The following is a 26424-nucleotide window of genomic DNA, read 5'->3' on the forward strand; positions in this document are numbered from 1 at the left end:
ACCACTCTTGGCAACCCTTTGACCCTTAATGCCTCCATTTAGCGGACAGCAGTCCTTCCGTGGACCCTGTTTAAAGACAAGATCTCTCTACAGGGTTTAAAGGATAACAGATGGGATTCTTCTGAGATCTGTCACACAGAGGGGCTTGTGCCAAGGTAGCCTTTTTTAAACCTGTGACCTCTGTCAAATGTGATAGCTATTGCCTGTTCTTCCCCTCTTGGCCCAGCAGCAAGACCCATGCTGATAATATAATCATCGGAGTGACTATGTCCCATTTAGGACAAAATCTTAAGTGTAAAGCTATGATGATGCTGGCGTAGCTGCCAAGTTTTCTCAGGCATAGCCACTTCAGGACAATGCCGGCGAATATTTCCTTGAAGCAGTCTTGCTGGCATCTTTTGCTCCATACTATAAGGTATCGAGACCTCCAAGCTGATGCCAACCATAACAATTATCATTTCTCTTCTTTTCACCGCTTTAGGGTTTCCGAAAAAACATGACATAAGATGGATCGTGTTCACAGAAATGTTGTTTTGATATTGATGTGCATTATGCTCATTTTATGGGAAGGTTTTCCAGTGCTTTTTTAGGCAGATTCCAGGCAGAATATGCCTGAGAAAGACACCATTTGTACATAGCCTAAATTATCCACAGACTTAACTTTACAGATCGTACTTCATTGAAGAGGATGGGCTGGCTTAATCTTGGCCTTACTCTATGCCACAAAAAAGTGCCAACCACACCCTTCATTAAGAACAATGTTTAGTACTTGGAATGCAGGAAGAAATCTTTCTGGATTTGGGCTGTTTCTATGAAATGCAAAGCAAGCACAGTATTAAAGATCACTATTATTTGGGATTTTCATTCATTCAATGGTGGTTGAAAACAGATAATTATATGTTAGCAAGTGCAATAAAGTTAAATAAATGAAGAACTCTAAAATGTATTGTTCTAAACCACCTGAATCACTAGAAACATTTTCTATGAGATAAATGCAAGCTACATAGGCGTACATCCTTGTAAAACATGTCTGCATAAAAACAAATTATGTTAGCCTGGGTCAACACTAATTAATTGTCACTATTGACTGAATTTGTAACCTAACACTCAAAATATTTTCTCATACATAGATACTTTTTACCTAATTACCAATGTGAAAAAAATATTTACTAAAGGGTTGTCCAGTCTAAAATGATAAGTCTAAACTCACTGTATGTGACTGCAGACTTATGAATCCTCCCAGCGTACGCACTGTGCACTTTGAGGATTCTTGGGCCTTGAAGCCAGGAACAATAGTCACGTGACCGCAATTGTGTTTTATGCATGCTCAAAGCCAGAACTCTGCAAGATGGTTTGACTCCTTTCTACACAAGTGTATGGAGTGGGTGTGTCCAGCTAGTGGGAATGACTGTCAAATGGGTGTGGCCTTGCTCAATTCACTTGAAATGAGTGAGGCCACACCCACTTGTCAGGTTCTGGCCTGGAACATACATATCTCCTAGTTGCAGTCACATGACCACTGCTCCAAACTCAGAAACCAGTGAATCCTCACAGCTCATAGTGTATGTTCTGGAAGCATTTATCAGTCTGTAGTCACATACAATGACTTCTGACTTATTATTTTAGACTGGACAACCCCTTTAAATGTGAGGACTTTTCTTTTAGTTCACTATAACAACCTCGTAGATTGGGGAAGGGCACATATTTTATATCTCTGTACACATTAGCTTCAGAGGAGTACACAGCACTATGAGATTTTGTGGTTACCCACATTATATTCTGAAAATAAAAAAAGGAGGGAATTTTGTATTTTTTACATTTTGCTATTTTTCCACCATCTGTGATGCAAAACAAGGATAACATACAAACAACAACACCTTTAGAATATGTCACTGCGAAAAATGAAATTTTGCTGTAGGCATTTGAAGGCTTAAGTATTGAAGAGGTTAAGAATTTAAAATGTAGATATGTTCATTGCATGGGGTAAGAGGAAGGAGGACCATCAAGGAACACTAACTATGTTTTGTGAAATAAGCAATCTGTGTGCAGGAGCAACAATCTCACATAAGAAACACATTTTATGGATGAAACATTGCATTTTGTTTGAACCAATATCACTGTCTTTGAAAGTCAGACTCATAGTTAGACATTAGTGAACTTGATCCGAAAAGATTGGAAAATTACAAAATCGTATGATCCTTGGTGGGGAGGGCTCATTCATTCTTTGACTGAATCCCACAATGAGCAGTCATTGTTCTATGGCCACCCCCAGTCACTTCAGGTGTAGTAGAGCTGAAATCGTCTTAGGACCTGGTGTAGATTATGTTGGACATGGGTGTTTTGGGGGTTAAAAAATTGGTGAAAGGATGGGATTTTCTTTATTTTATTTCAAATAAAGGATTTTTTCAGTGTTTGTGTTTATTACTTTTCACTTACAGATTAGTAATGGGGGGGTCTCATAGATGCCTCATATAACTAATCCAAGGTTTAGTGGCAGCTGTGGGCTGTCATTAATCCCTTATTACCCCGATTGCTACTGCATCAAGGCAAACAGGAAGATCTAGGTAAATTCCCGAGATTGCCGCATCTAATGGATGCAGCAATCCTGGGCAGCTGTAGGCTACTATTTTTAGGCTAGAGGTCCAATAACCATGAGTTTCCCAGCCTGGGAATATCAGCCCCTAGCTGTTGGGCTTTATCATGGCTGGGTATCAAAATTAGGGGGGAACACAAGCCGCATGCGGTTCCTCCTATTTTTATACAGAGCCAAAATAAGAACATGGCTGGGGACTGCAGATAGACAGATAGATATTAGATGCAGTAGATCGCTTGATAGATAGATAGAGATAATAGAGATATAGCTTGTACAACTATTTGGCAGAGTTAATGAATAATTTACAGAAAAAAAAGACTAGGGGGTTCCCCCTAATTTTCATGACCAGCACAGGTACATTGCAACCCTCACCTGTCAGCTGTACCTTGAATGGTTTTGAAAAATAGAGGGGATCCCACTCTGATTTTTTTAATTATTTGAAAAAATATTTGTTTGTCCATGATGTATTTTATTGTGGTCCTGTATGGCAATTTGTTTTTGGCTTTTTAGTGTTTTAATGCTTTTTTGGTGCACTTTTAATTCAATAAAATCTCTATATATGTTTTCCACACATTTTGGACTCTCTAAATGCCTTCAATTTATTATTTTTGTTATATGTTTCCTTGGTTCCCTCATATACCTTCTCTTGCTTTTGAAGTTCCTCTTTTATGAACGTATTCTTAAATGCACTGGATTTGTCATGGGAATATGGAATTCAAACTTAAAGGGATCCTGTGACCAGATTTGTCCCCTATAAGCTATGGCCACCACCAGTAAGCCCTTATATACTGTATTCTTGAAAGCTGTATATAAGTGCTCAGGCAGCTCTGTATAATATAAAAAAAACACCTTTATTATACTCATCTGTGGGGTAGCCTGGTCCAATGGGCATCACTGGTCTTGGGTCTGGCGCCTCCACTATCCTGTGCAGTCATTGTCCTCCTTCCTAGCTTCGTGCGGATAACGCATTTTACCTTATACACAGAGCATTGTAATGCACATGCTCGGGCGGTCTTTGACCTTTCCTCATGTCTGCACATTACAATATTTTGCTGTGCCCTCATCAGCACAGATCAAAGTATGCATACACAGGAGCACACTGCAGGCCTCAGTGTGGATAATGTAGGACGTGTCATCCACATGAAACTAATAAAATGTCTTTTTTTATAGTCTACAGAGCGCTTTGGGCACTTATATACTGTATTCTATAATGCTATATATTAGACTTACTGGCAGTAGCCTCAGGTTATAAGAGAAAATCTTGGTGACAGGTTCTCTTTAACATTTTATTAACAGATTTGATTGCTGACAGCACAAAATGGAAAAAAAAATCATTATAATTAGTCCATATATCCTGTAGATCAGAGGTCCCCAAACTTTGTGACCTTGAGCGCCACATTCAGCTCTGAGAGAAAGATGTGAGTCTTCCTCACAGTGGTGACACCTAGATCCCCCTTTACCAGTGTAATGATGACAGCCAAAGCTGTTCCACAGAAATCACTCCATTGCAGTATACCAAGATTGAGGGGTTCTTACCTTACCAACATTTAGATCTGCTCCTCAATGTGGGGCTACTCACAAAAGTCTAAGGGGTACTTTGCATGCTGCGACATCGCTACTGCGATATCGTCGGGATCAAATCAAAAGTGACGCACATCCGGCGCTGGTAATGAAGCCACAACGTGTAAAGCCTAGATGCGCCGATAAACGATCGCAAAAGCGTTGAAAATCGGTGATCTGTGTAGCGTCAGTCATTTTCATAATGTCGCATCAATAGGAGATACGATGTTGTTCCTCGTTCCTGCGGCAGCACATATCGCTTTGTGTGAAGCCGTAGGAGCGAGGAACATCTCCTTACCTGCCTCCATCGGCTTTGCGGAAGGAAGGAGGTGGGCGGGATGTTTACGTCCCGCTTATCTCCGCCCCTCCGCTTCTATAGGACGCCTGCCGTGTGACGTCGCTGTGACGCCACACGACCCGCCCCCTTAGGAAGGAGGCGGGTCGCCGGCCAGAGCGATGTCACAGGGCAGGTAAGTGCATGTGAAGCTGCCGTAGCGATAATGTTCGCTACGGCAGCTATCACAAGATATCGCATGTGCGACAGGGGCATGTATTATCGCGCTCGGCATCGCTAGCCGATGCGAGCGATGTCGCAACATGCAAAGTACCCCTAAGACCAAAAAAGAAAAAAATCCCTTAACAAATTAACCTTTAATATGACATTTAAAAGGTGAAATATTAATCATTTATAATTTACCAAAGTGTAACGCTCACCCTAATAGTGTAGGGACAATGAAAGATTACCAGGGGGAGGGAGGGGAAAATGAAAATGTCACTATTCTATCCCTCCAGTCACTCTACCTAGCAATGGAGGGTATGACGCCCTAGGGTTGTGGCGCCCCCATTCACTGATGGGAAACCATAGAGTAACCCTGGATAGCCCTACCCTACACTAATATGTGCACAAAAGTGAATTAAAATAACCTTATAATAGAGGTTTTCAACATAATAGTATGACTTATCTGGCCAAAATGTATCAGATCCTCATGATCAGACACCGTCCGTTGCCCAGTTCCATGACCCTAGGGTTTACTTGAAAAGGGTTATTTACAGGAGAGAAATAATAAAGTTTTTGTTGTGACGCCACTTGCGGGTTGCGACTAGGTAGATGGAGCCGCCGCTGCACAGTTTCTCACCACTGGGGCTGATGTATAAAGCAGCCTTGATGTTGGGCCATGCGCAAGTAGGTCCGGGGCCCCAGGGGGTAGCTGATGGAGTTAGGCGTGGAAAGAAGGTAGGCGAAAGAAGGGATTGCAGTGTAACTGGTTTTCTTTACTCACAGCAGTTTGATGGCTGGTACCCGGAAGAAGGCTAGTCCTCACCACTTGTCCCCTTAGTCCCACTGCTGGTTTGGTGACCTGGTGGCATCTTTCACCTGCACCTTTCTATAGTTGGTGGGTCCGTGTTGCTTGGAGTGTCTGGGGGTCACCTCCTGGTAGTTTCTCAGTCTTTAGTCTGTATGGCGGGCAGTTTTAACCCTGTAGGGTTGGTGTTCTGTTCCAGTCCCTGGTTCTCCCGTCACTGCTGGTGCCCCCGGACTTTGGGGTCAGGGAGGTCCTGGATGGTCCCCTCACTGTGCAGATTTTATCAGGTCTGCCTGGAGCATTTGCTTGACCTAGGGCTCTGTACCCCATCGGTGCTATGGTTCCAAGGGTACTCCACTGTACTCCTTCGGCCATACGCCTGCACCTGACAGGTCACTGTTACACACTCCCGTCAGTATGGTCACATCCGTCTCCTCTCACTTCCCCTTACTGACTGTCTGACCCCACCTCCCTGGTTGTCGTCTAGTGGACTGAATTGGCTCCACCCCTAGGTAGCCATCCATTGGGTCCAACTCTAGTCTCTCACCAGTCCCTGGGGAAAAACAGGGATTATACATGTGTTTTGGTGTTACCGGCACTGGCCTTCCAGGTTCCTGGGGGTAGGCCCTGCATCTTTGACAGGATGCAGTACCTTGTAGCTCCAGATGGCTTCAAGGGCGCTACATATGCACCAAGCTGGAAGACAGCTGCAAGTCACACATCATGGGCTGGCAAGCTCCTGAGCCTCATGTTAGGGAAACCTGTTGTAAATGCTTCACAAGTGTATTACTTTAATAAATGAATGTTATATATTCTATGTCATTATTATCACAGACTGTATTATGTTTGCATTTACAATTGAGCATAATAATAAACCAATATTAAAAGAAGTTATGAATAACATCTGTAGCAACAATGTGAACTAATCATGAGCAAATGCATTCACTTGGAATTGAATTTTACTTGAAGTCTGTAAAAAAATCTCCTTTCTGTAGAATACCTAATTTTTGTAGTTTGATCTGCACAAATTGAGCAAAATGATGGCCAGATAGCCAGATGTCTTTTTGCTAAACAGGAGAGGGCAGGAAAAAAGGCTAAAAAACAAATAATACACACTTTACCATCCACGTCTCTGACCACCTTCCCAGCTCACTCTTCTCTATTGTTCTTGGAACCTCTTCTTACTGCCATCATGCACTGAAACCCCGGGACCTCATTGCACTCAGCCTGAAGAGTTCTGTCTACAAACGGGTTAAAAATACAGCTATGGATGGACGACTTAAGGTCACAACATCATAGCATCACGACATGTGCCACAAACTTGCATGATACATTCAGATAAGAAGAGGCACCAAGAAACGCATAGGGGACAGTGAGATGGAGCAACGGCGGCGGGCAGGGCAGGTGAGTAGTGGGGGGGAGCATTTGTTGTTTTGTTCTACATCTTACATTCATTATGTTCTGGCACTCTCCAGACTCCAGAACATAATATGGGATATTCATTTTGTGGAGATGATATCCATTAAGAATTGACTTTCCTCGATAAAATCTGCATGATTTGGTAAATTTGAGTTTCGTCAGATCCGCTCATCTTTAGAGTAAAGAACTCAGTAACTGGAAGCTTTAATGAAATCGCTTTCTTTGCCCTCTTACAGCAGGTATCTTCTGCATAATTTCCAGAAAAAAATGATGAATTACATATATCCAGTTTTTTTTTCAACAAGTTCTTGTATCTGTTCTGAAGTTGAAAAACTTTCTGTAGGGCCAAGGGCTTAATTATAGTGAGTCCACTAATTGTAGATGCACCCAGGGCTTAGAGCTCAGAGAAGCCCCAAAATTTCCTTTGTCTAATATTAGATCGAAGACCAATACCTTTAAAGAACTGGGATAGTTTAGGGCGCAGTTGGAGCTCTTCCATTGTGTCCAACAAACTCCAAGCTATGCCACTGTAGTAGGGCTTGTCGGTGGTCTGCTGTCACACAAAACAAGCTTCTGTGATAAACTGTGATGAAAAAGTATGTTTACAGCACACCATAATGTCTATAAATCTTTCCATATTCATAGTTAACTCATTGTCCCATGTATTCTGCTATTGAATTATCTCAGAGGACATGGAAAATACTGGCTCACAATAATCAATCAATCAAATAACAATTAACATCCCCTAGAAAAAGCGTCTTGTGAAACGGACGTTGGGGCCTCCACCCGCTACCACGGCTTCATTTAATACAGTGCCCAAGAGGTAATTGGCTCTTTTCTGTATGATGTGTGTGCCACACATGCCTTGTGTCAGTATTGACCTTTCTGATTGACTTTCCTTGCTACCACTGTATTTGTAATCTACTAAATGGTCTGCTCTCCCTTGGACATGTGTGGACTCACACATCATCCAGTTTTTTGGTGACAATTGTTTCTGCCTATGTTAGGATATATATCCTTTTTATATCTGTAATGAACACATGCAAATCGGCTTTAACAATTGTCCACAGTGTCCCCTAGGGGGAACCTCCTACAATCCTTCTGTTTTTTTTAAATATTTACCCTGGATTTTTCCATTTTATATTTTGTGGTGAATTTAATCAGCATGGACCCTCATGAATTTTGGCATGCTTTGACCAGATCCATGCTATTTTTTACACATTAGTGTTGTCCGTGGTAGGGGTGTATTGCATATATGTACCGTGTCTCCATTTATTACCCTTGTATTTCTACTTCTCCTGTGATCCTTCCCTTTCATATTTTATATTGTGTATTTTTCTACCTCAATAAAATGTATACAATTTTTGCATACTACCTGTGCCTTATCTTCCTTGTTCTCCTTGTTTAAAATGTGATTTTTGAAATTGGCATTTTCCCGGGGAATACTACGCAGCTATCTCCCCGGTGTATATACTATGACATGGCCATGTATTTTTTTGTTTATAATAAAAAATACAAGCACGAATCAGGGAACAAATGTTTTCTTTCTGATTTATAAAACTGAAGCAAAGTTTGAACAAAGTTTTATTTTTTTTTATTCTTGCAGCTTGTCTGTTAAACTCTTTTACTTTTGTGATTCTCTAGGTGTGTGTGTAACATTGACTGCTCCCACATCAGTTTCAACCCAGTTTGTGCTTCCGATGGGAAATCTTACGATAATCCATGTCAAATCAAAGAGGCATCATGCCAGAAACAGGAGAAAATTGAAGTCAAGTATTTGGGTCGATGTCAAGGTAATGCCTGCAGCAAAATTCATTTTGAAGACAGTTTTTCATTATTTCTGCAGACAGAATTGCTAAGATATTGCTAAATGCTTGGTTGGTTGGTTGAAACTTCAGCTCGTATTTAGGACACATAGTCAGTGTACAGGGTTATATGTATCATTCATCTGTCCCATTACATAATATGGCTTGTTACAGCATAATACGGTGATGCAGTAAAGGAGTAATGTGTTTCCTCAATAAAACTAGGACAAATTTAGGTGAAATCTATTAACAGAAATTGCCGATTGTTTTAAATTAGTTTTACTTCGTAAACAGATTTTGTTAAAAGGGGACATTTTTTCTAATTTTCCATGATACTATTTGTGGGGAGGGGGACAGACACATCCAGCTCATCAATTCAAAGTGATAGAATAGATTGATTCCCCATCTGGAAATAAGATCTAAATCTTACACCATCTTGATACAATTGGAGCACTGTGGTTTTGTGCTACTAGTTAGCATGTGTTGATAAGCAGATGTAAAATTTAAAGGGATTTTCCTACCTTGACAAGAGATATACACTAGGATATGTGGTGACTTGAAAAAGACCAGCTTACAGCACCAGCTGTGTTTACTTGAATGAAGCTGCACTGTGGCTGAAGACATCCCCATTCAGAGGCAATATTGAGATGCAGCAGTGAAGTATCACCCCTTTATTATCAGGATTTTGGGGGTCTCAGAGATCACACTGTGTATGTGTACATATTCTAGTGTTATGTTATCACTAATATGAGAATACCCCTTTAAAGGGAACCTGTCACCACTTTTTTTGGCTACAAGCTGCGGCCACCACCGCTGGGCTCTTATATATAGCATTCTTACATGCTGTATATAAGAGCCCAAGCCAGGGGTATAACATAAAAAAACTTTATAATACTTACCTAACGGTCGTGCTGTGGGCCTTATGGGCATCTCTGTTGTCCGGTGCTGGCGCTGCCTCTTTTGGCGATCTTTGTGCTAACATAAAAAAAGACCTTTTGTTATACTCACCTGTCTAGTCCGATGGGCATTACTGGTCTTTATCTGGCACCTCCTCTCTGTTTGCGATCGCTGTCCTTTTTCCCTTCTTTGTGGGCATAAGGCATCCTATGACTTCCACAGTGTCCTCCATTGCGCTCCTGCGCATGCACACCTCTCATTTCCCAATACCAGCAATGCCCATTGGACAGGACCACCCCACAGGGGAGTATTATAAAAGGTATTTTAATATTACACAGATCGGCTTGGGGACTTATATACAGTATTCTAGAATGCTGTATATAAGGGTTTACTTGTGCTGGACACAGTTTATATGGAAAGAACCTGGTGATGGAATCCCTTTAAAGGAATTGTCTGGCTTAAATCCACAAGTCTGCAGTCAATCTGTGACTATATGTGACTGAAGACCTGTGAATCATCACATCACTCACATTTTGCGATGCGCACACTTTCAACCTCATGCTGATTCGCAGGGCACTGGCTCACTGAGTACACTTGCATTGAGTAATGCTGCACTCATCTAATATGATTTGGGCCAGGAATACAGATATCACATACTCATGGCCACGTGACTGCTGTTCCTGGGTCTGACACTGGTGAACCATCACAGTGCACAGTGGCTGCCATATGTTTTTTCCCGGCCACATTCCAACTGTATGGGTGAGGCATCCCTGAATACACTTGCTTTGAGCTGAGCCATGCTCTTCTAGTTGGATTCTGGCATGGAGTCTGCATATCACATACTCGTGGCCACATGACCGCCGTTCCTGGCTCTGACAGTGGTGAACCATCACAGTACACAGTGGTTGCCATATGTGTATTCCCAGCCACATTCCAACTGTATGGGCAAGACATCCCTTAATACACTTGCTTTGAGCTGGGCCATGCTCCTCTAGTTGGATTCTGGCATGGAGTCTGCATATCACGTACTCGCGGCCACATGACCGCCGTTCCTGGCTCTGACAGTGGTGAACCATCACAGTACACAGTTGCTGCTATATGTGTATTCCCATCCACATTCCTACTAGATGGGTGAGGCTTCACTGAATACATTTGCATTGAGTGAGGCCACTATCATTTGCTTAGATTCTGGACTGGAGTCTGCATATCACATACTCGTGACCACATGACCGCCATTCCTGCTTCTGACACTGGGAAATACTCATAGTGCATACTGCATGCATTATCCATACTCCCAGCCACATTCCGACTATATGGGTACGGGTTCACTGAATACACTTGCATTGAGCAAGGCCGCTCTCATCTAGTCAGATTCTGGCTGGGAGTCTGCACATCACATACTCGTGACCATATGACCACCGTTCCCGGTTCTGGTACCGGAGAATCCTCATAGTGCACAATGCATTCACAAGGAGAGACAGAGTGACTGCAGAATTGTGGTTTTAGACCGAACAACACCTATAGGTTATTTTAAGGTTATGACAAAGGTAAAATCCAATTTTTTTTCTCAAGTGAATGTTTGTCTGAGGACAGTGAAAGTTAGCCGCTGTTATTCTATCCTTTACCCAGCGCTTTGAACATGACATCAGAAATGAACACACAGCATTCCTGTCAGTGTCACGCGGTGAAGAGAGATGTAAATAGTGAAATGCCGCTGAAATGTCAGATTTTGGTATGTGTCTAAAATGACACTTTTTAAGGAAGGAACATCATAGCACATGGCTAACTAAAGGATATATCCACTGAAATGTTTTGTATATATCTGAATCTTCCAATTTATTTGAGTTGATTTGTCAATTTTTGTTTATTTTCTGTCACATTTTTGGGCAAACAATATGTTATTATTAAGTCATCATTTTCCTTCGAAAGTCAGATTAGATCATTTCTGAATAACACAATATTTCTGTGACAATGTGACCAAAATCTAGAAACTGTCTTCCTGCCTGTGTGAGATTTTAGTACTAAGGCAGAAGGTGGCATTTATAAGGAGATCTAAAGATTAGCTCTAATTTTATACTTCTATATTGAAAAAATGTTTTGTTTTTTAATTATTAAATGAACAGTGATATGCTTAACAATACCATCCTTAAACACATATGTGAATAAATATATTGTATACTTTTTATTGCTGATCAGGCAAGCATAATTATTTAGTAGATATAAGGTTGTCTAATGGACAGTGTCCATAAATTCTCATTAATGGTTAATATTGAAACTGGACTACTTTTTAACTTTTGAAGAAGTAGTACTGTACTGTTTCTGTATGCGTAAATGACAGAAGAGATCACACGCTGCAGTGCTATAATAATATAATAATAACTGCAGAGTATTAATAGTTTTAGAGTCATTATAATCTTTTCCATTCATGGCATATACCCGTGATATACCATATCTGTATGATAGATGCTGGTCCCACTCCCAAAGCTCCTATAGCCGTGTATACATGTTCAGCTCTTCTCTGGCAGCCGTCAGATGGGGCCCCATTATCCATATAGACATGGGTCCCAATGTTCTGACCTGCATCTATCACATATTAAGGACATTTCCTATGGATCAGATATGTCATAATTGTGAATGATAGCTCTGTAATGTAGAGCGTTGATCTAGAGATCCCTTTGATAGCCAAAGAGGAGTTAAAAAGTTGTGACTTTTTGCCATTCAAGATTAGTAGTTTTGTCTTTTTTTATATCAGTTAGATTTGTAAATATGAAATACTGATGAATTATATGACCCTGATTTATTAAGACTGGTGTTTTGTATATTAGTACTAATGAGTGTAATGCTGAAAAAAAAAAATAAGAGGCGCGTACAACTTAATGTTTTCAATGCATGTTATCAGTGGTGTGTACCTCCATGCACCTGTCAGAGATGTTACTTCCATAGGTGACTCCAGAAACTCAAGCACTATTGATGAATTTGACAGGTGAACACTGTTCCCCATATGCTGCCCTAATTTCACCCCAGCTCCACTCATTTGATGGAGCTGCTGCAAATTGGAGAAAATTGCAAAACTTGCAATTTTTTTCACAACTCCTCATAGTAAAAAGAATTTGTGACTTTTCATAGTGTTTTACACCAATTTTCTGAGTGAAAACACTTTGACAACTCTGTTAAAAATGTGTTTTTTTTCAACTATACCATAAATGAACATAAAGAAACAACCACATTGGGCAGTCTAAGATATTTCCTCACTTATTAAGAAAGTATGCTATACAATGCCTTAGGGCTTGGTAAGGGAGCTTCACTCTAATGACAGATATGTAATGGCTAGGATCGAATGACTACTGCTGTTTAAAGCACCACTCCAGTGGGGTTTTTTCAGAGTTGGAGTGGTGCTTTAAATCTGTTCCCTGCCCTTTTTCATATACTCATCTTCTGGTGGCTTCACCTTTTACTGACACAGCTCCAGTCCCATGGCGACATCTTATGACTGTAACTTCTGACTGACCTGAAGTCAGACAGTACGTCACAAGAGCTCAATGGATCTCTATGAGAGACAGGAGGCCAAAGCAAGGCTGTCATAGAGATGCATTGAATAATGACCTCCAGTGCATTCCATGAAATACTAGAGCTGCCGACAGGTCACAAATCCCCAGAAACTGGCTTTTCCAGTGTTGGATGCCATAGTCTGCAACAATAACACTCATCTGTGCTGAAGCGTGAATAGATAAAGCACAGTGCACCCTGATGAAGGTCTAAAAAACTGAAATATTTGTGCCTGTTTATATTTGGATTTTGAAATAAATGTAATTAATCTACATATGAGTGCCATATGCACGGATGGGGACATATAGCAGGATGGGGACATATGCCAGAATGGGGTTACGATGTAGACATATACCAGGATAGGGCTATGACATGGACATATGCCAGGATAGGGAAATGATGAAGACATATATACCAAGATGGAGCCATGATGAAAACATATATACCAGGATGGGGCCATGATGGGGACATAAGTACCAGGATGAGGCCATATACCAGGATCGGGCTGTCAACGGGTCCTTCTCCGTTATCCCACAGTGAACAGAGCGAAAGATGGGTGAACAATCCAAAGAACATTTATTACAAGCAAATCAGAAAGTCCATAAAAACAGTCCACCACATAAAGGGTAAAGTAGTCCAGGAATACGGCTACAGTCCAGTAAGCGATAAATGTCCAGGTGTCTCTGGGGAGCCTCATCTTCTCCCCCATCTTCTCCCCCTGCTTTTGTCTTCTCCCTTTCAGCCATACTGAATTATCTCCCAGTTAAACAAAGAGTTTGGGTGGATTTCAGGCCCCCTCCCCCAGACCTAGGGACAGCAGTACTGCAGGGGGTTATGACCCTGCAGAAAGGACAAATAATACATAGAATGTGCAGACCACCATGTTTAAAATACTAACCTACACAAAATTATAAACCCACAATATCCCACCATCCCAGGAGCCATGATGTAGACATATACTAGGATGGGGCCATGATGTGGACATATACCTGGATGGGGCAATGAATGGAGATATTCAGTTAGGTCCAATATATATGAGCATAGACATATAGTCCTGACATTTAGCTTTCATTTGAGGGTATCCACAGTAAAATTTGATGAAGGGTTTAGGAGTTTCAGCTTTACTTGTATCAACTTGGTTTTAAAGAGACCAAAAGTAATTGAACAATTGACTCCTAGGCTGTTTCATGGGCAGGTGCAGACAATTACTTTGTTATTTTATTCTGAATTAAGCACATAAAAGACCTGGAGTGGATTTGAGGTGTGGTGCTTGCGTTTTGACGTTTTTACTGAGAAGTAAACACACAATCAAAGCAGCTCGCCATGCAAGTGAAAAAAGCCATCCTTCATCTGTGAAAACAGAAGAAAAAACATCTGTGAAATTGCTAGAAAGAAAGAAAGAAAGAAAGAACTGGTGACCTCAACAATGCAAAAAGACCTGGATGCCCACGGAAAACAACAGTGGTGGATGATCGCAGAATAATTACCATGGTAAAGAGAGACCCATTCACAACATCCAACCAAGTGAGCAACACTCTCCAGGATGTAGGCGTATCATCAATATTCAAATCTACCATAAAGAAAGACTGCATAAAAGAAAATTCAGAGGGTTCACTGCACGGTGCAAGCCACTCATAAGACTCCAGAATAAAAAGGCTAACTTTGACTTTACTAAAAAAAAATCTTAAAAAACAGCAGTTCTACAAGAACATTTTTTGGACAGATGAAATCAAGATCAACCTCTACCGGATTGATGGAAAGAAAAAAGTATGGTGAAGGTGTCGCGGGCGGAGGAGGGGACGCTGCGCTCTGCCACTGCTCGGGTCCGGCTGCCGCTGCTGCTGCAGCTCCTGCTGCTCGGTGGTGGCTCTAGCGGTGGGCCGGATCCCGGGGACTCGAGCGGCGTTCCTCGCCCGTGAGTGAAAAGGGGATTTGATTGTGGGGATTTATTATCCGTGACGCCACCCACGGTTGTGGTGATAATGGTGACACCACCGCTGCTCTGGACGGGGATCCCGGGAGCGGTGACAGGAAGCAGCTTGGTTGTTATTTCTCCCCTCCGTGGGTAGGGGGTTGGTTGTCCCGGGGCCCGGTGATGGGGTAAGGATTGATGGCAGGCGGGTTACGGGGCCTGGTGAGATGCAGGGTTGCAGGGGCAGCGCTGTGCCGCACAGCACGGTGGTACTCACTCAGCCCAATGATGAAGACACAGTTCTCGGTAAAACACTCGGCTGGATGGACGGGTCCCACAGACGGCTGCGGTGTTGTTTCTCCCGGCAGGTTGATGGTGACTGCCTTTCCCTGCACCTAAGTACGGTTGATGGTTCCGATGGGTTCCCACCGGTAACCCGCTCCCCAGCTTGGATATGGGCTGGAGGAGCCCCTCTTTGCCCGCAGGCGCTGGCCCTGAGAAATGGTTGCCTTGGCGGTGGTGGTGTCTCCCTCTGTTGGTTGGACTGTTGCCTTCTGTCGGGACTTGACTGTTTGGAAACCCAGGAGGTCCCCTTCACTAACGGACTCGGCAAATTCACGGCGACTCCTAGCCTTGCCGGGGTCCAAAAAGCCCCTGCCAGATGGTGCCGGCTTCTCTTTGTGTACCGGTCCGGTACCGCCGGGCAAACGCCCGTCCACGGTCCTTACGGTAACTCGGATAGGCCACTCCTGCAGACGGTCACCACCGTCTGCCAACCTTGCTGATCTGTCCGGGCCACACACCCGGACCAACTTCAGGCTGCTCAACTACTACTTCCTTCTTAAAAACAAAAAAACAAAAAAGTGAGCCGGAGTATGAGATGGTATACATGGTACTTGTGAGACCATGTTCACACTGGCCATGAGACAAAGAGAAACCAAGGAAAAAATTGTGAAAAAATACCCCGCTGTAACTAAATAAAAGCATAGTGCATATAAACATAGGGTACTTAGTAAACACTGTTTTTGATCAAAAAAAGCATAAAGCTATCCCACCAACGCCAAGGTGTACCCAGTTGGAATAGTACCTACACTCTCTAATATTAAAACCTTACCATGGGTCTAAAATAGGCCTCAATGTGGCTAAGGGCTGAGAGCGACCGGGTCCCAACAGGACACACACAGTCAGGGGGATTCACAGAATGAAATGTCCAGCTCGCTGAGAAGGGGGCCACTCCCTGTTTGTACTGAATACAAAAAAACTACATAAAAACAAAAAAGTGAGCCGGAGTATGAGATGGTATACATGGTACTTGTGAGACCATGTTCACACTGGCCATGAGACAAAGAGAAACCAAGGAAAAAATTGTGAAAAAATACCCCGCTGTAACTAAATAAAAGCATAGTGCATATAAACATAGGGTACTTAGTAAACACTGTTTTTGATCAAAAAAAGCATAAAGCTATCCCACCAACGCCAAGGTGTACCCAGTTGGGATAGTACCTACACTCTCTAATATTAAAACCTTACCATGGGTCTAAAATAGGCCTCAATGTGGCTAAGGGCTGAGAGCGACCGGGTCCCAACAGGACACACACAGTCAGGGGGATTCACAGAATGAAATGTCCAGCTCGCTGAGAAGGGGGCCACTCCCTGTTTGTACTGAATACAAAAAAACTACATAAAAACAAAAAAGTGAGCCGGAGTATGAGATGGTATACATGGTACTTGTGAGACCATGTTCACACTGGCCATGAGACAAAGAGAAACCAAGGAAAAAATTGTGAAAAAATACCCCGCTGTAACTAAATAAAAGCATAGTGCATATAAACATAGGGTACTTAGTAAACACTGTTTTTGATCAAAAAAAGCATAAAGCTATCCCACCAACGCCAAGGTGTACCCAGTTGGGATAGTACCTACACTCTCTAATATTAAAACCTTACCATGGGTCTAAAATAGGCCTCAATGTGGCTAAGGGCTGAGAGTGACCGGGTCCCAACAGGACACACACAGTCAGGGGGATTCACAGAATGAAATGTCCAGCTCGCTGAGAAGGGGGCCACTCCCTGTTTGTACTGAATACAAAAAAACTACATAAAAACAAAAAAGTGAGCCGGAGTATGAGATGGTATACATGGTACTTGTGAGACCATGTTCACACTGGCCATGAGACAAAGAGAAACCAAGGAAAAAATTGTGAAAAAATACCCCGCTGTAACTAAATAAAAGCATAGTGCATATAAACATAGGTTACTTAGTAAACACTGTTTTTGATCAAAAAAAGCATAAAGCTATCCCACCAACGCCAAGGTGTACCCAGTTGGGATAGTACCTACACTCTCTAATATTAATTTTAATATTAATTTTAATATTGTTCTGGGTACACCTTGGCGTTGGTGGGATAGCTTTATGCTTTTTTTGATCAAAAACAGTGTTTACTAAGTACCCTATGTTTATATGCACTATGCTTTTATTTAGTTACAGCGGAGTATTTTTTCACAATTTTTTCCTTGGTTTCTCTTTGTCTCATGGCCAGTGTGAACATGGTCTCACAAGTACCATGTATACCATCTCATACTCCGGCTCACTTTTTTGTTTTTATGTAGTTTTTTTGTAATCAGTACAAACAGGGAGTGGCCCCCTCCTCAGCGAGCTGGACATTTCATTCTGTGAATCCCCCTGACTGTGTGTGTCCTGTTGGGACCCGGTCGCTCTCAGCCCTTAGCCACATTGAGGCCTATTTTAGACCCATGGTAAGGTTTTAATATTAGAGAGTGTAGGTACTATCCCAACTGGGTACACCTTGGCGTTGGTGGGATAGCTTTATGCTTTTTTTGATCAAAAACAGTGTTTACTAAGTACCCTATGTTTATATGCACTATGCTTTTATTTAGTTACAGCGGCGTATTTTTTCACAATTTTTTCCTAGGTTTCTCTTTGTCTCATGGCCAGTGTGAACATGGTCTCACAAGTACCATGTATACCATCTCATACTCCGGCTCACTTTTTTGTTTTTATGTAGTTTTTTTGTATTCAGTACAAACAGGGAGTGGCACCCTTCTCAGCGAGCTGGACATTTCATTCTGTGAATCCCCCTGACTGTGTGTGTCCTGTTGGGACCCGGTCGCTCTCAGCCCTTAGCCACATTGAGGCCTATTTTAGACCCATGGTAAGGTTTTAATATTAGAGAGTGTAGGTACTATCCCAACTGGGTACACCTTGGCGTTGGTGGGATAGCTTTATGCTTTTTTTGATCAAAAACAGTGTTTACTAAGTACCCTATGTTTATATGCACTATGCTTTTATTTACTTACAGCGGGGTATTTTTTCACAATTTTTTCCTTGGTTTCTCTTTGTCTCATGGCCAGTGTGAACATGGTCTCACAAGTACCATGTATACCATCTCATACTCCGGCTCACTTTTTTGTTTTTATGTAGTTTTTTTGTATTCAGTACAAACAGGGAGTGGCCCCCTTCTCAGCGAGCTGGACATTTCATTCTGTGAATCCCCCTGACTGTGTGTGTCCTGTTGGGACCCGGTCGCTCTCAGCCCTTAGCCACATTGAGGCCTATTTTAGACCCATGGTAAGGTTTTAATATTAGAGAGTGTAGGTACTATCCCAACTGGGTGCACCTTGGCGTTGGTGGGATAGCTTTATGCTTTTTTTGATCAAAAACAGTGTTTACTAAGTACCCTATGTTTATATGCACTATGCTTTTATTTAGTTACAGCGGGGTATTTTTTCACAATTTTTTCCTTGGTTTCTCTTTGTCTCATGGCCAGTGTGAACATGGTCTCACAAGTACCATGTATACCATCTCATACTCCGGCTCACTTTTTTGTTTTTATATAGTTTTTTGTATTCAGTACAAACAGGGAGTGGCCCACTTCTCAGCGAGCTGGACATTTCATTCTGTGAATCCCCCTGACTGTGTGTGTCCTGTTGGGACCCGGTCACTCTCAGCCCTTAGCCACATTGAGGCCTATTTTAGACCCATGGTAAGGTTTTAATATTAGAGAGTGTAGGTACTATCCCAACTGGGTACACCTTGGCGTTGGTGGGATAGCTTTATGCTTTTTTTGATCAAAAACAGTGTTTACTAAGTACCCTATGTTTATATGCACTATGCTTTTATTTAGTTACAGCGGGGTATTTTTTCACAATTTTTTCCTTGGTTTCTCTTTGTCTCATGGCCAGTGTGAACATGGTCTCACAAGTACCATGTATACCATCTCATACTCCGGCTCACTTTTTTGTTTTTATGTAGTTTTTTTGTATTCAGTACAAACAGGGAGTGGCCCCCTTCTCAGCGAGCTGGACATTTCATTCTGTGAATCCCCCTGACTGTGTGTGTCCTGTTGGGACCCGGTCGCTCTCAGCCCTTAGCCACATTGAGGCCTATTTTAGACCCATGGTAAGGTTTTAATATTAGAGAGTGTAGGTACTATCCCAACTGGCATATAGAAAAACCGCACTCGTGGAACCACCGTTGCGGCTATCTCATGGCCGCTCTGGCACGTCCTAACAATAGTGAGAATTTTAGGAGAAGAAAAAGGACTTTGTGTGCCATCAATATATATAAACATAATCAATATCACCCAGAAATCACTTGCACGTAAAAATATTTTATTTTTATTTAGGAATGGGGATAACGATTACAATAGTAGATACAAAATTACATGACGGGGGGGGAAGACAGGGAACGAGGACTAGAAAAATGGCACAATAAAAACCCTACTGGATAATAAGATTAAGACCTCAAATGTAATAGCCTGACAGGTACCATTGGCTAGTGAAACTGCCATATCCACAGTTTAAGCCAGGCATAAACATACAATATGGAATGCAAACTATAATTAAGGACAAGAATCCTATACACATATCAATAATGATGAACCCTGTTATAACATATAAATCAGAAAGGGCTCATCAATACCTTTAGGCATAGGTCCTCAAGCAGTCGGCTTACCCATGGGAGGTCACGTAATTAGATCGATGTATGCCCCTACGCGTCTCGCAGAAAAAGCTTCATGAGGGGGGAAAAGATCAGTGGAGTGATGCCAAAAGGCATCACTCCACTGATCTTTTCCCCCCTCATGAAGCTTTTTCTGCGAAATGCGTAGGGGCATACATCGATCTAATTACGTGACCTCCCATGGGTAAGCCGACTGCTTGAGGACCTATGCCTATAGGTATTGATGAGCCCTTTCTGATTTATATGTTATAACAGGGTTCATCATTATTGATATGTGTATAGGATTCTTGTCCTTAATTATAGTTTGCCTTCCATATTGTATGTTTATGCCTGGCTTAAACTGTGGATATGGCAGTTTCACTAGCCAATGGTACCTGTCAGGCTATTACATTTGAGGTCTTAATCTTATTATCCAGTAGGGTTTTTATTGTGCCATTTTTCTAGTCCTCGTTTCCTGTCTTCCCCCCCCGTCATGTATTTTTGTAATTGTTATCCCCATTCCTAAATAAAAATAAAATATTTTTACGTGCAAGTGATTTCTGGGTGATATTGATTATGTTTATATATATTGATGGCACACAAAGTCCTTTTCCTTCTCCTAAAATTATCACTATCCCAACTGGGTACACCTTGGCGTTGGTGGGATAGCTTTATGCTTTTTTTGATCAAAAACAGTGTTTACTAAGTACCCTATGTTTATATGCACTATGCTTTTATTTAGTTACAGCGGGGTATTTTTTCACAATTTTTTCCTTGGTTTCTCTACTACTTCCTTCTGCTCACTTTCACTTCCAAACTCAATCTGCCTGGTTTTCCCGCCTCCAGGACTGTGAACTCCTCGGTGGGTGGGACCAACCGCCTGGCCCACCCCCTGGTGTGATCATCAGCCCCTGGAGGAAGGCAACAAGGGTTTTGTGTCTGACCTCGGTGTGCCTGCTGGGAGTGTGGGGTGTTGTGGGTGTTGTTCTCTGTGGCCCCTGGCTTGTCCAGGGCACCACATTCCCCCTTAGTTAAATGCAGACCGTCCGCGGGCTGCCCGTCCATCACCGGTTTTATTTTCACCAACTGAAAAAGATAAAAAACGGTAACAGACATACAATTATAATAACTTCTTCCCACATCGGGAGGTACTCTTACATAAACGTTTCGTAACGGTTGCAAACGGTTACGGCTTCCACTCTCTCCCACCCAAGCAACCTGGCCCTGATGCTGCCCCTAAGCAAACAGGCAGCACCCCTTGACCCCAGTCCTGCACAAGTTGCCCGAGCGGGTTCTGTCCTTTTCACGGGACCCACGTCCATGGGGAGCCCCTGAAACCCCCAGAGGATTGCCACCGGTTCCGGTGGTGGCTGGGCCCCAGCCTACTCCACTGCAGGCCCTTCCTCCAATCTGCCTCTCTGGAGGCGGCAATGGTAAAAGCCACAACAACATTTTTATTTACATGCCACTAAGTTTGTGGTTGCCCTGCAAGTTCTCGGGCCTGTTCATAAAGAGTTCTTTATGCAAAACTTTTCAAACGGTCCCCACGGGGAGAACGGTGCCGGCAACGACCGGTTCTTTTAATCAAGGCTGAATCAGGTGACTTTTTCACGGTGTCATTTACTTATCATTTTCAAACTTTCAAACTTTAAAACAGTACTTTCTTAACACACAATTTGGTCCCAACGGGGACGGTGACAACGGCATTCTGCTGCCCTTACTCTGATTCCTCTGATGAGGCAGCCCCATCCTCCGCCACCAGCATATCAAACATGCAGTGACATGCCTGCTGGGACAGGGGTTCCCGGTATCTGTTCCCACCATTACGCACATTGTAATAGACTACCGGCTCTCCCACGTAACAGAGACACTCACTTGCCTCTTCACTTCCAGGGGTGGGCTCAGCACCGGAGCTGGAGTCACTGGAGTCACTATCGCTTATCTCTGCGTCAGGCGGGTTTCCGCCAGCTGCCGCAGCCTCCTGGCTTCCAGTATCCAGCACATCTCCCTCCACGGTAGCGTGGGGCAGTAGGTCAGGTTGGCTAACACTGAGGCGCCCCAAGGATAATGGTTTGGACGATATGAGGGCCATGATAGGACCGGGCCCCCCAGCCGCAGTGGCCGGTCCTGGTAGGACATGGGGACGTGGGTTACCCATTGGCTCCGTCACATCTGCGCCCATCCCATACATTGGGGCTTCTGCAACCAGCATTTCCACCTCATGGGTCCACTGCTCCATCATGAGACATATCTGACTTTGCTGGCGTTGGTGGAACTCCATCACTCGGGCCTTCATCCATGCCACGGTCCCGGGCTCGGGGTCTGGCGCCATCACTGCCGGGACTTCTGGCAAATCCTCATCAAGGGGTCGCGGTCCCAGCGACTCCCATGGGAGCGGTTCAGGGGGTCCTGAGCGTCTGCAGCCGGTTCGTCCGCCGGGGCGGGTTGGCAGGGTATCGCTACCGGTTGGACAGGTAGCGGGCCTAGTGGTGGGGCGGCAGCAGCTAACGCGGGTAGCGGGGAGGGAGGCAGGGTGAGCGGGTGCAGGCCGGGCTCCTCAGCCACAGTGGCCGATCCCTCAGGAATACAGGGGCGTGGGTCCCTTACCCGCTCCTCCGAATCCACTTCCACCTCGCCTCTCCGCATAGCGGCCACTACATCTGCCATGTCGGTCTCCCACTCCTCCAGGAGGAGCTGCATGTGGGCCTGCAGACGGTTACTCAGCGGGACGGTCCGGTCCCTCAGCCACGTCGCCGTTCCGGGCGCAGGGGCTTCCTCGTTGGGAGTTGGGTTATGCATCTTGGTAATGAGGTCTTCCAGGAACCCAATATCACCGCAGAGTCCTGGCGTCCCTGCTTTTATAGCCGCGCTCACATGCGACCGGCCGCCATTTCGTCCCCCTTAGCCTCTTTCCGGCTCCTCCTCTATCGGGGCGGGGTTTTGGCCTTCGCGCCTCTACTACTCAAGGAGACGCTCGAGCGGGAACTCTTCGCGCCCAAGATGGCGACGTCGTCAAATTTTCAGCCGGACACCTCCGGCAATAACAAGGCGCACCTCTACTCAATGGCAGAGCGGTAAGATCCTGTTCGTGACACCAAGTTGACTGTTGCCTTCTGTCGGGACTTGAGTGTTTGGAAACTCAGGAGCTCCGCTTCACTAACGGATTCGGCAAATTCACGGTGACTCCTAGCCTTGCCGGGGTCCGAAAAGCCCCTGCCAGATGATGCCGGCTTCTCTTTGTGTACCGGTCCGGTACCGCCGGGCCACCGCCCATCTACGGTCCTTACGGTAACTCGGATAGGCCACTCCTAGTGTTTATGGATGATGTGACACAGGACAGAAACAGTTGGATGAATTCTGGAGTTTTCAGAGACATACTATATGCTCAAATGCAGCCAAATGCAGCCAACTGATTGATCGGACTTTCATAATAAAGATGGACAATGACCCAAAAACATAAAGCCAAAGCAACCCCGGAGTTTATTAAAGCAAAGAAGAGGAATATTCTTGAATGGAAAAGTCAGTCACCTGATCTTAACACAATGGAGGCGCATTTCACTTGTTAAAGACTAAAGTTCAGACAGGAAGGCCCACAAACAAACAGCAACTGAAAACTGCAGCAGTAAAGGCCTGGATAGCATTAACACTAGAAGTCCCAGAAATTTTGAGCTCCACCCTGAAGTCCTGAAAGAGGGTCAAATGACATACAATAAACTGAATAGAACTAACCAGAAACTAAATGGCTAAACTCAATGGAAAACAACCTCCTGTGGTGCGACAGTAATGGCCTTAAGTACAGAACAAAAGACGGTGATTATAGGAAGTTAGCTAAAATCCTTCAGGTCATTCGACCCATCTCTGGGTTCCAAAGGTAGAAATGTTAAATGACCCCTCTCTGGGACTTCTAGTGTTAAGAAGAAGGAAACACAGCGTCTGGTAAGGTTCATGAGTTCAAGACTTTAGGCAGTCATGGCCAACAATTATTTAATTTGTCCAATTACTTTTGAGCCCCTAAAATGAAGGGATTGAGGTTAAAAAAATCTTTAGCTCTTCAGCTTTTTATGCAATCATTTTGTTCACCCCAAAGTCTGAACTTTAACTGCATCTGAATTGTTTTTTTCACAATTCATTGTGGTAGTATACAGAACAAAAATTTGAAAAATGTTGTCTCTGTCCAAATATATTTGGATTTAGCTGTATACCAGGATGGGGCCATGATGGGTACACCTACCAGGATGGGGACAAATATACCAGGATTGGGGACATATTGACCAGGAAGTGGCCCAGGAAGGGGGACATTAGTACAAAATGGGGCACATTACTATATCATGAAGAATGAGTGGGGTCGACTTGTATGTATTTATAGGATTTACAATGCTACAATGGCCCATACATCTGACTAACATGCAAACATGCAGAGGGCAGGCCAAAACTGTGCACCGGGGCCCATCCGACTCTAGTTATGCCACTGAGTAACAAGTTCACTTTAGAAGTAAATCATTGTAATAATAATTGCCATCCAGCTATCTACTTTGTGGGCATGGGAAGTTGCAATATGTACCGTATTTTTCAGATTATAAGATGCACTTTTCCTCCCAAAAATTTGGGAGGAAAATGAGAGGTGTGTCTTAAAATCCGAATATAGCTTACCGGGGGGAGGGATGTCTGAGCAGCTCTGTGTGCGGGTGGCTGGGTGCGTGCGGGCAGTCAGGTGCGTGCGGGCGTCCAGGTGCGTGTCGCTCCGTGCCGGTGGCCGGGTGCCTGTTGGTGCCGGCAGCCAGCGGCCTCTCTGTCATGGCTGCCTCTCTGTGTGGGTGGGTGGCCTGCTGGCTGCCACCCTTTGCGGGCAGGCAGCCGGTTGGCTGTGCGGACTGCGGTGCTGTGCAGGGAGTGTCCCAGTCTGTCCGCGGTCCCAGTTTCAAATGATGGCGCCAGGAGTCAGCGCCATAATTTGAACCGGGACTGCGAACAGACTGGGACACTCACCGGACCGGCCTGCTCCACCACTGACCCGCCGCTGCTCCAGTCACTGACCCGCCACTACCGTTGTCACTGACCCGCCGCTGTCACTGACCCACTGCTGACACCACTGACCCGCCACTGCTGCTGTCACTGGCCTGCCGCTGACACCACTGACCTGACACTGAAACAACAGACCTGCTGTTACTGCTAGCACAGCCTTTGCCTCCTGTGACCTTGCTTCACCACCGCTGCTGCCCCCTTCGGGTAAGACAACACCAGCGTATAAGACGGTCCCCATTTTTATTTTTTTTTTACCTTTTTTATCTCTAAATTTGGAGTGCGTCTTTTAATCCGGTGCATCTTATAAAATGAAAAATATGGTATTAGGGCACATGAAACAATGTTTTATAGCACCATGTATTATGGCATGATTTAAAATGGCACATGATACGATGTTTTATGAGACGGCACATGGCAAAATGTATGATGGCAATTTCCACGATGTATAATGGTACTGTGTATTATGGCACATGGCACGATGTATTATGGCTTAATGTGTAATGGCACATGGCATGATCTGATATGGTACAATATCTTATGGCATGATGTATTATGGTACATAGCAAAATGTATTATTGCACATGGTATAATGTATTATGGCACATGGAACAATGTTTTATGGCACAATGTATTGTGGCTTGATCTATACAGGCTCATGGCACAATCTTTTATTGAACTTTATTTATTATGGCAATGTGTATAATTGCACATGAAATCTTGTATTATATCATATGGCAAAATGTATTATGGTACATGGCACAATTTATTATGGCCTTATGCATAATGGCACATGGCACAATGTATTAAGGCTGCTTTACACGCAACGACATCGCTAACGCAATGTCGTTAGGGTCACGGAATTTGTGACCCATACCGGTCTCGTTAGCGACATCGTTGCGTGTGAAACGTACTAACGACCGCTAGCGAGCAAAAATACTCACCTTATCTTTGCACGTTGACACAGTGCTCCATTCCCAAATATCGTTGCTGTTGCAGGATGCAGGTTGTTCATCGTTCCTGCGGCAGCACACATCGCTATGTGTGACACCGCAGGAACGAGGAACCTCACCTTACCTGCAACCGCCCGCAATGAGGAAGGAAGGAGGTGGGCGGGATGTTTGTCCCGCTCATCTCTGCCCCTCCGCTTCGATTGGACGGCCGCTTAGTGACGTCGCTGTGACGCCAAATGCACCACCCCTTTAGAAAGGAGTCGGTTCGCCGGTCACAGCGACGTCGCTAGGCAGGTAAGAAGTGAGACAGGTCCGAGGCAGCGATTTGCCCGAGATGCACAACCGACGGGGGCGGGTACACACGCTAGCAATCTCGCTAGCGAGATCACAGCGTGTAAAGCGGCCTTTATGGAACTTCTATTCAGGGCAATGTTTGGCTTCTATCTAATACATGCAT

At 43.9% G+C, this 26424-nt stretch overlaps 1 protein-coding gene across 2 annotated transcripts in view; it reads left to right on the top strand.

Moving 5' to 3' along the window:
- The window catches only part of TMEFF2 (transmembrane protein with EGF like and two follistatin like domains 2), a 1330598-nt gene that overhangs the window by 944029 nt on the left and 360145 nt on the right, over nucleotides 1-26424 (top strand). For both annotated transcript variants that reach the window (XM_075319057.1, XM_075319058.1), the window contains one exon: nucleotides 8521-8669. In XM_075319057.1, the coding sequence (XP_075175172.1) occupies nucleotides 8521-8669 (149 nt within the window). The remainder of the gene's footprint in view (nucleotides 1-8520; nucleotides 8670-26424) is intronic.

The sequence above is a fragment of the Anomaloglossus baeobatrachus genome, chromosome 7 (assembly GCF_048569485.1).
Source record: "Anomaloglossus baeobatrachus isolate aAnoBae1 chromosome 7, aAnoBae1.hap1, whole genome shotgun sequence".
Taxonomy (NCBI): Eukaryota; Metazoa; Chordata; class Amphibia; order Anura; family Aromobatidae; genus Anomaloglossus; species Anomaloglossus baeobatrachus.